Source organism: Morone saxatilis, unplaced genomic scaffold, assembly GCF_004916995.1.
Source record: "Morone saxatilis isolate NCDOM2014 unplaced genomic scaffold, NCSU_SB_2.0 Contig8, whole genome shotgun sequence".
In the NCBI taxonomy this organism is placed as follows: Eukaryota; Metazoa; Chordata; class Actinopteri; family Moronidae; genus Morone; species Morone saxatilis.
In genome coordinates this window covers 2,345,678-2,358,792 of record NW_023340257.1, presented here as the reverse complement: position 1 = coordinate 2,358,792, position 13,115 = coordinate 2,345,678, and the positions used below count along the sequence as shown (strand labels likewise).

At 40.3% G+C, this 13,115-nt stretch overlaps 1 protein-coding gene across 1 annotated transcript in view; it reads right to left on the bottom strand.

The window, feature by feature from the left end:
* Positions 1-6,738, bottom strand: part of usp32 (ubiquitin specific peptidase 32) — a gene marked incomplete in the record, with an annotated part of 63,556 nt that extends 56,818 nt beyond the window's left edge. The window contains 1 exon segment of the mRNA XM_035679819.1: positions 6,535-6,738. Coding sequence (XP_035535712.1) covers positions 6,535-6,592 — 58 coding nt within the window.
* Between the last annotated feature and the right edge of the window lie 6,377 nt (positions 6,739-13,115).

Genomic DNA, 13,115 nt, shown 5'->3' with positions numbered 1-13,115 from the left:
AAAATGTGTAGTTTGTGAATTAGTGAGAAGAAGTGTTGTATTATACTGCTGACACAACTTGATGACAAAATAGTACTAGCAGATAATAGCAAAATTGTTACAATTAGCTGGACAAACGGGGAGGGAAAACAAAGCGGTCCACATCATGGAGAACACTTTATGTATTGTTGACGCTGTGATGCAATGGGTGTATTCTTGGACACTGGGCTGCATTAACTGCAATGGTTACCATTCAGTGCAGGGCAAACAATGGGTCTGATATCTGCAACTGCCCCAACACACTCTCCACACGCTCACACAGCCTTCGGAGAGTGTGGGATAACATACAATAGTTACTGCCAGATACACAGCATCCTTAGCTTTTCTCTGTCGTACCGTACACACACATGCACATTCACAGCAGGTTCTCGGTGCTGAACCACCTTACTAAATTATTGTGGCATGGAAGCAGCCAGCCTGCAAAGCCCTTCTGCTGTGACTCAGTGTTTGCTGTCCTATGAAATAATCTGGGCCCGGCTAGCCCGTTGCTACCAGCAAGACTGGAAACACCCAGGCAGGAAGCACCGAGGCGCCGGGAGCAGCATGCAAATACTGAACTCAAGTGAGCCCTGGTGACCTTCTAATTCATGGGGAACTTTCAACAGAAAACGCCTGCAGGCAGGAACATACACGGAGCGCTGTTCTTAAAAAGCTCATTTCACCTGACACCAAACCTTCAGCATGAGGCTGCGGTTTAATGGGATTAAACAACATAAAACAACACTCTTAGTTTTATTTTCAGAGTCAATCATGAATTGATTCTGAAAATCCTCAGAATTATACCATATCCCCTCTGTTTGTTTTCTGCTGCAGGCTGTAAAGTCCAGTGGCAGTAATATCTGCAAAAATGAATTACCAAACAACAACAATAACAACTGGGTGCAATCAAGACTTTTAAAGGATTCAAATTTTCACATTCACCAGGACAGTAGCATATAAAGTGTCAGAAAATGGTGGGTAATGTTGATCAGTGTTTCCCCAAACCCAAGGTGATGTCCTCAAAACAACCTAAAGACATTCAGTTTACTCCCACAGGGGACTAAAGAAACCAGAAAATATTCACATTTCAGAAGATGAAATCAGAGAATTTGACATTTTTTCTTAAAAAAAAAAAGAAAATAGAAATCAATTACCATAATAGCGCCAATTTATTTAATAGCTGGCAACTAATCGATTACACGACTGATCGTTGCATCTCTACTGCGTACAGAGAATGTTTTGACAGTAGGAAAAGCACAGGTGTACATACTAAAATGAATGAGTTTCAGGCTCCTGGTATTGTTCATGCTGGCTCACTGTCATGACTTACAGAGACACTTTAACAGAACAGAGCTCTTGTTAATGTTATTAGTAACACATGGGCTTTTCCTATTATGACAAGGCAATTCAAATCCAATGGCCTTGTAATAATAGGAATGTGTGTGCTAAGAATTGGTACCAATCTGGGCCTATTTTAATGAATCTGTTCAAATAAACCTGCCTGTTTCAGCTTTGTGTTGCAAGACTGGTCCCTTTTACAACAGTTATTCTTGCTAGGTGTCATAGCGAATGTTATCCACAATTTACAACCGAAATGGAAGCTACCATGGAAGCTACAATAAGGGTGAGAATGATGGGAGCCCTATAGCTATTGTGTGACCATAGAAAAATATCTATCGTTTGATATTACGCTCTATTGTTTATTTAATTTCACACTCTTTACGGCAATATTTGGACGACGCTTTGGACAGCGCCCCAAAACAGTGTCACATCATCCCAATTTTAATCATTTTCTCAGTGAAAATTAAGTATGTCATGCAAAAATAATATTCACACACTAATCTTGATTCACATCGCAATATCTGTCAAAATAATCATGCAGCCTTAGCATGGATGCACATGTGCATGAAGACAAAACAAACAAACATGGGGGAGAGTGAAAGTGACACAGAACAGGGTAATTCTCAAAAGGAGAAGGGGCTACTTCAGGTATGTGTTGTGGCTTTTATTGTTGTTTACAACTATAATTGAAGAGAGTTTTCTATTTATCTATTTATATTTTAAATAGATTTTGATAAAATGAAAAATGTAATCAAATATGAGTTGGTAGTTTTTATTTGTCAGGTATACAATAAAATATAGGCTTTTTAATGCAGTCATTCATTGAATTTACAGAAAATGTGCTATATCGCGATATATGTATCTTTATCTGGATATAAAACGACCTATATCTGGATATGAGATTTTGGACATACTGCAAGAGCAATTTCTGCAAGCTAATATGAAAGCTACTTACAACACAACCAATGTAGTCCACACTGATTGTAGATCACTGAATTGTGCGCTATAGGGAGCTGGGTTATTTGGGTGAATATACATATTGCATCAGATTCAGTCTTGTCATAGCATGTACAGAGAACTTCTAATGAAATGATAATATAGACAGCAGTTGTAGTGCAGCCACAGTTCTGAATTCCAAAGCTTAGTGCACTGCGTTGTTGTACGGGGAGAAAAGCAGAGTAGAAAATAATACACACTCTATTGTATCTTTGCTAATACTAAAGGCTTAAGACTATGTGCTATTGATTACCAGTTGCAGGACGTCTGGGACTGAAAAGACTGAGTAACTCTGAGATTAAAGGAGCCCGTTCAGCAGCCTGTCAAACTGGGGATTAAATGTTAAACTGATAAAATGTTAGTCAAGGAAAAATAAACATTGCAGTCATCTAGAAAAGCACATTCGTATGTATTATAATGTTGCTTGCACCGTAGTGTGTGTATCATTCAATATTTCAGGGTCATATGCAAACATAATGCATGAGGCTGCATGGAAACAACGTGGGTTCAAGTGTATCCTGGACAGTGCAGCTATCTATGGCCAACCTAGAAATACACTATTATGACGCCGCAATCTACCATGCAAATTTACAACAATGTAAACGACAGCCTGCCCATGTTTCCATAGCAAACGCCCTACTGGGAGCCTTGGCAGCGGTGGACAAATTTACATCCAGAATGCAAAGTGGCGGTTTACCAGCCCGGTTGATAAGGCCCGCTGACGTCTACCAGAAATGCAAGGCTACGCAGTTCTCAGGTGACTGTTAGGCTGTGTGTCAGGGCAGTCAGACTGATGACCATGTTTGTTGCATAACTAAACTATGCAGTGGTCAACCACACGCAGGTTCAAAAGGCCCATGAAGGTGTTCTCAGGGACTTTCTAGGAAAACCTGACTGATAGGAACAGATGGATACAACCTGTTGAAAACATTCATATATCCGTATACATCTTCCCCAGGCCTGCCTATACAAATATACACTATGTTTGAATAGGCTTCAAAAGCTAACACTGGCTATAAGGCACAACAGGTCTCGCAGAGGGGTTCAACAACTGACATTTTTAACCAGGATTTCTATGAGCACAACATTTACACAAACGGGTGGTAACACTGCCAGGTCTTACAACATCACGCAATGCAACACAACAGCTCCACAATCTATGGCTTCATAATTACCATCAAGGTGAGTCAACACTTCTGGCAAGGACAGATAGGAGTTCTGTCAACTGAACATAATATCAGGCATTATCTGCTGCAGGTCCATACAGTCAGCTGCTGCCCCTGGAAGTATTCTTTCTTCACCATAAATTGCCATTTAAAAGGAGATTATTTTACACATTGAGCTTGATGTTACTCAACACTGAATCACACCAGCCTTCTGGATCATTTCGCAACACCTCAAGATTATAAATGCTTCATCTTGTTTCTTAATTCTTTTTGTTTTGTTTTGTTTTGTATCAATTTCGTAAGCGATTGAAGGACACAATGAGCGTAAACAGCTGCCCATGGCTTTACAATGAAAAGCATTTCAGGAACAAACACTGCACCAGAACTGAACCAAAATAAAGAACTGGACGTATTTAAACTTCTGTTCTCCACAGCTCAACCTCTAACTCTACACTTCCCATTACCCTTGCGAGCGTCCCTGCTAATTCAATATTTGGACTTCAGTTGACTTTTCTCTTTAAGTCATGTACACAGTCTTGTGCCTTTGACTTTATCGCACATGCTGATTTTGCAAACCAATGATCAACAGGGACAGTTTCCTGCCCGTTTGAGTAAATGTTCAATCATCCTGTCATTTAACTCACTCTTTGGGAAAAGGGAAAAGGACTTTCATCTCTGAAATTCTGGACAACATATTCCCCACTCTGCCCACCTCTTTGCCTTGTTACAACACAGATCTGTTAAATCTCTGCTCTAATTAGAGACCCTTTAGTGATGGATTTCTTATATGCTTATACACTTCAAAATTAACTTTATTGTCCACCGGCAAATACCGGTAAAAAAAACGGTAATTTTGTGTCCATCTATAAAGGTTGATAAAATTCAGAGAACTGGTGCAGCAGTATGGTGACATCCACATACCCAATGTTTCAAGCAGCCACACTGATTATGTTCTAAATGACTTCAAATTGGCTACAACATTTCATTTCTTATCCATTTAAAGTCTTTATTAGAATTCATTTCACCATCCCAGTTTGTTCTATTGAAGAATATGCTCATCTCAGAGCCTAAGCAGACTTGGGTAACCTATTTTGAGTGGACCCAAATATCTCAACCAAAAGTACTACATTTACTCTAGACATATGGTACTAATCACACAGCGCTGCAGTTAGACACTGTAAACAAAGTGAGCCGAGAGTGGACGACCAACCCTGCAAATTTAGGCTTGAAGGAAGTCTGAATGAGCCTGGGTTTACTACAGGAACACATCAAAGCTCAACCTTTCCCAACAGGATGCTCCCTAACTATTATCCTGCTGGTGTCCTCAGAGCGAGCTTACATGAAAACTGACCCCGTAATTGCTGCAGTCGAGCCTACTGTGGGAATTAGAAAGGCTGCCATGTGACTAGTCAGATAAGGCTGGATGGCTGGATAATTCCACCGCCTGCGTCTGTGTGTGGGGGTGTGTGTGTGTGTGGTCACATGTGATCATCAGAGTGGGAATGGCAATCAGCTTGAGGAATGTCCACACCACAACACAAGGAGCTGATAGTGAAAAGAAGCCATTTAGGCAATAGAGGCGATGAGGAATCCTGGTATAGCTGTATAGCTGTCCTGGATGAATGTGTAACAGCATCTCTGGGCTGACAAAGTTCAGCTGTTGCCAACCCAACCCAGGGAGTAAAGTGCAACAGGAAGGCCATGAGAGAGAACATCTCCTATGTGCTTCCTGATAAATGCTCCCTACTTCTTACATAAGTACCACTGACTGCATCAATCACAACAGAGCTTTACCCAGCGCTGTGCATGCTGTGTCCTATCTAGATGTACTCCTATAATAACCTGATCTGACAGCAAAATGCTCTCATAAAAAGGCACCTTTGACTCCACAGAAGGTTCAGTAAACAGGCCTATGAGACCCTGCTAGGTGTTTATCAGAGATCAACCAATGGCTGCTCAAGTTAAAAAAAAATAAACTGCCCACGAGCTAAATTGTGAGGCAGAATGCAGCGACAGCAACGTGAAGCACATCTGTTTGTTGTTCCGCCAAATGCCCTGACCGCACGGCTAACGCTAGCTAACTCCTGTGTACAGTTCAGTAGAAGCAACCTGACAGCCCCCTAGCACAAACACCGACGATAAGCGTTAGCCCCGATCACATGGCTAGGTTTGAAATCCCCCAGACGAAAGCTAAAACAAACAGTCTGGAGGCATTCCCCTCTGGTAACTTAGCTGTAGCGACCCAGCTAAATGACAGTCTAGCGAGTAGACAAGTAAGCTAGTAGCTGCACAGACATGAACGTCACTCAACGCTAGCTAACGCTGGCTAAGGTGATGTGGGCTAAGCTAAGTGGCTCACTTTAGCTGAAGTTATCACGCATTAAAGGCTGCCCACAGCTGTTTTGGCAAATACTGTCAAGCCAGCCCATCCCTCCTGGTTAGCCAACACTAGCGCCACAAGCAAGGCTTTGGTAGACGTGGTGAAAACGTCACGCCAAGCCCAGTCTAAAAATCTGTAAATTTTACGTGACCTTGCTTATAAGCGAAAGCACACACCTCGTAAAACACCTGCAGTACAATTTCCACATTGCTATGTGGAATTACTCAATTCGGGTTGTGTACAGAATCAGCAAAACGACGTTTATCTACAATGTCTTAAAACTTTAATGGCTGGGAAACGTTTCCTACTGCAGCCCAGCTGAGTGTTTTGGGGAAAGGCGACTGCGAAAATACATACTTGGCTATTGTTTAACTTAACATATAATTAAAATCCATGACACTTTCTGACATTTTTCTTTGCCGAATTAAAAAACGGATACCAGTGGTTCCGTGGAGGCCATGTGTTATTCTTTAACAGGTGACTACCTTATTCAATAACAAATCCCACTTAAACCGCTAGATTTTAACGTGTGGTCAGGACGTCCTCCCCTGATGTACCGGGCTAGCCTAAAAGCTGACAGTTAGCTAAGCTAGCGCAACTGAGGTGGATTTAGCCCTTTGCTTTTCGGCTTACCTCTCTTGACGGCCTCGTCATACGACAGGAATCCTATCCTCGACTCTTTTGCCCCCATGCTCCCCTCATTTCATTGCGATGTGAGGAAAAAAACCGTTATGAACTGAGTTGACCGGGACTGTTTGTCGCCTTCTCGGTTTATTGTGAAATGGGTTCCTGGTGGTGTGTGTATGTGGTGAACGGGTGAATGTTTTCAGCGACGCCTCCATTCTGTCACATGATCTGACTCCACAGGTCAGTTGATCGGATCCTTCAGACGCTTGTAAACACAACCGACATGACACACGAAAACGTTTTATTTTGACCGCAATTAAGTCATAAAGTTTTCCCTCTGCTCTTGCAGATTATAAAAATGTATTTTGACTCATTATGCGCTGTCATACTCGGCTGTGTGAGCATGTGTTAGTGTGAGGAGTGGAGGTTGTAAAGAAGTACTAGTAGCACCATCTTGTGGTGACTCTGCTACATGACACCAGTTTACACCCTCCGCAGCGTCCTCCAGTGCCAGTTAAACCTAAACCTAAAGCAGGGGCTCCCAACCATTTTCCTTAAGGGCCCCCTGCTATCATTGAGTAGACTGACTATATGTATGCATTATATTCAATGCATAACAATAAAAGTACAGGACAATTGTAAAAGGTGAACACAATAACTGCAGGAAGTTTGTACAAAATTATTATTATTATAGTAGATTATTTCCTGTAAATATTGCATCAGAGATGAGTTCTTGCTGATATTTTTAAGAACTTTTTATACAATTGTCTGTCTGTACTATTTTAATTTTGTTTTGCTTTTTGTATTTTTTAATAGTCATAAATACTTAATAGGCTTCTTTTTTGACAAATTCAGTGTTCTCTTTCTCTTTGTCTTTCGTTGTATTGTTGTGTGATGTTTTAACTGCATACTTAAATGTAGGATGATGAGATATATGTATATTTTTAAAGTTTTCCTACATACCTGAAAATCAAGAAGGCCTCGCAACCCCCTTTGAAGTTTTGATAAACCCCTGTAGGGGTCACGACCCACAGGTTGGAAACCACTACTTTAAAGTTTTCAGTATAGCTCTACAATCTATTATTATTATCAGGTTTGGAGAGTTGCTTCAAAAATATCATTTGATACAATTACTGATTACCTTTTCAAATATTAGTCAGTATAGTAATCTAATCCAAGTATGAAAATACAATGTATCCTGATTACATAACTCAGTTACGTGTAATCTGTGACTCAGACACAGGATTATGACATTGTGTATAGGATATAAAGAAGTCATGTTAGTTGTCATGTTAAGTTGTCACTTAACAGTGGCTGAATATAGTGAACATACTGAAAGATCAGTCGTCTCTACCACCACCTCAAGGTCCAGACCCATCAACTACTGCAGCCTCTTCACCATCCTCTTCTTCGTTTCCTGAACAGACAACCCGGAGTCCTTTCTGCTGCTTTTCATTTGGCAAACAGATCAGCCATCCTTCTGTAGGACATGTTGGTCCAACTGCATTTATCACAATGTATTAAATGATCATGGATTGGTTGTGTGGCAGAGAAAATGCTCACAGGACACAACAATACCATGTGCTCTTCTTGTCTCAATGTGATGTTTAAAAATATTGTGTGTTAAGTTCTGACAGTGATCACTTACTGTATTGGTTTTACACTTGATTGCTTTGGTACAGCAACAGTAGATCTTATTGGCTGTCACAGGACTGATAATCTGTGAATAAAATCAGTTCCTCTGGCTCATTCTAGTGATCCTAATGGCATTAACAAGAATCCAGGTTATTTTTAAAAAAGCTACTTCCTGCAGCTTTAAGAGTACCTGAGGGTCAAAATGACACCAATACACGATACCTTCACTCATTTGAATGTCCAAAGGAACATGTCCATTTCATCAACGTAGATGAGTAAAGGGAAAGTCTCTATTGCCTTTACTGTAGAACAACCAGGACAGTGAATCATTCCTGCTGATTAAACATTTCTGATGTAGGAAAAAGCCAATAGGCAGGTTGTTGATATATAAGCTGCAGTTTGAATACAACAGGGAAGTTGTGCTACAGATGAACACACATTGGATTTGGATCTTTTGAATGAACACAAGTTGTACATTAGGTAGTAACACTGATTTTATACATGTAGCTGTTGTCACATGACCACCATGTGCAAGATGGATGAATAATGAGTACATTTATTATTAAATGAAGCACACAGATAGGAATATATCCAATTCAATCTCTGTATTGTTGTAAAAGTCAGAACAGATTCAAATCTAATATTCCAATTCAAAGCAAACACAGCAGTTTAGATGGCATGTATGGGCTGTGGGAGGAAACGCAGACACGGGAAGACCACAAGTGTTAATCCCTGAGCCAACCAACCTCAAAACATCTGGAACATTTCCAACATATCTGAGTTTATCAATCTGTACTCACTAAAATATATGCAGCTATTCTGTCCACCTCCATTGACACAAATGGAGACGGACAGAATGTTAGAAACAAGCTTCATTATAATGGAGTTTTTAGATGGCACAGGTCGGCCTCTCCAGCTGCTCAACTGACCGCTGCTTCCCGGGCTCTGTGGGGATTGGTCCTTTCAGAGGTTAATGACAAAGTGAATAAGTGCAGACACTCTGGAAAATCAAGGGCCGCAGGAAGAACACAAACACACATGCAAAGAAAATACAAATACAAAGCTACTAATACTTCCTGCTCACAGTCAGTGTTATTAGAAATGCAGCTGCAGCTGCAATGTCACTAACACCACTGACACATGCCGCTAATGCTCATATCATTACTCTCAATACTGCCTGCATTCATTTGGAAGATCTTCTCTACATTATCTCATTATTAAATAATATTATATTGGTAGCTCTGCTGCTGCCAGTGGTAGCACACGGTAGTACACATAATACATGTTTCCTGTTGTTCACACACTAGTTTATATTTCTAACACTGACCTGGAGTTTAATACTAGACAATACTAGGTAAAAAAGGATTAAATGAAACATTGCCCTGAAGCTCTTTCCCTTTTCGATAGGCTTTTTTCAAAGATCTGTCAAATTAGGTTTTTTAAGAAACCGTAGAGACAAAATGTTGCAATACTTAACATTACTTATGTACGGCTAGGATTTAAAATAAATATTTTGCTGTTTTTTTATAGATGTTTTAAATTAACTCTAAAAGAAATGCACAGTAACAGTGTTGGACTTGTTACTTAAAAAGGTTTATTTATTACTCATTACTCTTTTCAGAAGTAATAGTATTACTCCCTACCAACAGTAATTAGTTACACTACTAGTTACTAGAGAAAGCAATGTTATTATTACTAAAATTACTATTATTATCAAACCAACTGCTTTCCACTGGAGAATAAAGACTCACAAATCTATGGTTTCATTTTGAATGTCCTGAACCAGCTGTACACTGAAGCTTTTAACAAACATTACTCAAACAGCAGTGAATAGAGCATATGTGGGGAGTATCTTCAGTGTCAGATTCATACACATTTAGTGCACTAGTGAATATTTCTTGCAGCAGGACAGAGTGTGTAGGACTGACTCCAAATGAACTACAGTGTGTGTGTTACAGTGTGTGACTCATTGATGGTTTTTAATAGTTGTTGGACAGAAAGAGTTGGGAATATGTAGAATGTGTTTGAGTGGCGGTGGAATTGCCACTAATTATACTGTACCTGCTGATCCAGCTAGCCCCGCCCCTTTACCTGTGAGGGGTCCTACATCTCCGGACTGAGAGGAGAATCCACCACGCCAAAACTTCCGCCATCACTTCCTGTGCGATGGCCAGTGGAGCCCAGGGGGGCATGTGCACAGAGGGTCTGGGGCCACTGAACACCACTTCAACCTCAAAATAACCCTCACTGAGTCTGCGGCGTCTCGCCTGCTGCTCCCTCTGTCCCCTCCTCCTCCTCCTCCTTTCCCGAGCCTGTTAGAGAGATGGACAGAGGACAAAAAGGAAGACACTGGTCATACTAGTTCAGTAAGAAGAACGAGACAAGTCATTCGGGTTGAGGAAGAGTGTGGAGGTCACTCTGGAACACAAACATCAAGACCATTCACAAGTCAGTGACATTTTCTAAAAGGAACAAAACCATTCAACTTATTTATTGTTAAATGCTGTGCTGTCACAATGCCTTCTGGGAATCTTCACTCATTGATTTCCTGCATTTTTTCAAATATTACTATTGGCAACCTCCCCACAGGGCAGAGTGTTTTGGGTGGACTACTCACAGTCCGGTGCCGGGCAGCCTGTAGTGCTCCACGCTGTGGGCCAGAGGTGGACTGCTGGGGCCTGGGGCTCCTCTCTGGCTGGACAGGGCTCACCCGTGGGCCAGAGGTGGAGGCGTGGGGGCTGGAGCTCTTCTCAGTGCAGGACCTTTTTTCTGCAGGCTCCACGAGGGCTCTGGGACTGCTCTCCTGCTCCCTCTTCCGCTTGCTGTTTTCCTGTTAGAGAGATGGAGAGAGAAAAAAGAAGAAATCAGGTCAACCTCGTTCAGTTTAATTCCTTTCAGACTGACGCAGTAGAGTCGGATACATATTTGGCATCAAACTGAACTGTGATCAAGACAGGACAGAGCAGTAATCAATCTCATTGATTTTTAATGTTCACAGCGTTCCAATGGTTACTTTTGTGGTGTACTCACACTCCCTTACCTTGTCCAGTCTTATAGAAATTTCCTACATTTTCGTGAAGCACTTAAAACAACCTCCAGTGAAGGAAATTATTTGTGCAGTGTATTAAAATACACAAATATTCTACAAACCTTAGTTACATTATGAAATGTAAAGATTATTAATTATTTTGACATTAGACATTTGAAGTAAAACTGGAAAAAGACAGGTCTAATAATCTAATGATCTGTGCAGTGTCTGGTACATTTGTCTCCTTTGCTGGAATTCAGATGAAATTAAATCTAGCTGGAAATGATTGTATCAGCTCTTTGCTCAGTAGATTTTATGTACATAAATGTGTTCAGGAGTTTAGACTTTAAAAGGCTCTACTCTTAACAACTGCCTTTGGTCCTCTCCAGATACTGCAAGGCAAATATTCTCTAAATATATGATATGATGCAGTCTAACAGTCTCAACTCCAGTCAAAGAAAAATGAGGAAATTATTAATGTGACATTTTAGCCTGCACTGATAATACTGCAGGTATTTACTTAAGCTAAATACATGCTTTTATAGGGAGATATAGAGAATTTTATTAGCCTCAAACAGTGTTTAAAATCATTTAAACATTCAGTTTTCCTGTTCACCTAATTACTTACTTATTTAGCTAACTGTTAGCCAACTTAAGTTACACTATTTGTGCTTCTGAACCTTAAACATATGCAGGGTGTCTAACAAAAAGGCTTTAACACTTTAAAAATGATTTACTTACTTTTGTGTACTTTTTGAAATTTGAATTATTCACACTGAAATCTGATTATTATTATTATTTACAGGAAATTTGTTAATTTGAACTTGCGACTCTCGTTGGCTAATATTAATGTTAGCTAACAAGCTAATTACCAAACCTTTCCAGAAGGTCTGTTATTTAAAAAAGTCTTTTAAACGTTTTTAAAAGATTTGAAAGGATTTATTGTCCTTAAACTACATTTGAAGCAGAACATGAAACATATTCATGGTGTAATTTCAGGTTCAGAGACAGATTAATAGTCAAACAGATTACAGAGATGAAGCTAAATGGAAATCCAAGGGTGCCCCACAGTGGAAATATCTAGTTGGCTGACCAAGTTGTTAGCTGTAGCCCTTTAGTTTGTCTGGAGCCCTTTCAGATACGCTGCTGGATCTTATGTCTCCTGCTGTAGTGATTAGTGAACACATTTATATTAAAATGTTCATTACTTATCTGACATGTAGCTGACAACTTCTTCCCAGAAGGTCTGAAAATATAGAAATATCCTAACGTACTACAAGATTATAAAATGTGAAGTTAGGGAGTAAGCTGTAGGTAGTTTACTTTGGAACAAACAGAAGTTCAGGGGAAAAAATGATCAGAAGGGGCCCCTGGTTAGCTCACCTAGTAGAGCTGGCGCCCATGTACGGAGTTGCTGCAGGGCCCAGGGTTCGAATCTGACCTGCGGCCCTTTGCTGCGGGTCATTCCCTCTCTCTGCCCCCCCTTCCTGACTATCTTCAGCTGTTCTATCAATAAAGGCAAAAAAGGCCAAAAAAATATATATTAAAAAAAATAAATAACACACTGTAGGCCTATAGCCTACCATTAGTGTTTCTCAAACAGGGAGCGGGCCACTTCTATGGAGGCCGCCATGTTGAACCACTAATGTTTCTACAGTAGCCTTAGAACAGACAAACCAAACATTGGCTCTAGATAGGACCTTTCACATTTTTGAGAGTTTTGTCAAACAATGTATTTTACATTAGATTTGTTTTGTCCATTTCTTTTTCCATTTGAGACTGCTTGGATTCTGATGTTTTCTTCACACTGTATGTATGTTGACAATTTAAAATCAAAAGGGTCAGGTTAAACTCCTTGTTTTTATGTTTGCCCCGCCTACTTACGCCCCCACCAATGAGGGCATGCAATTGGTTTCACAGCAAG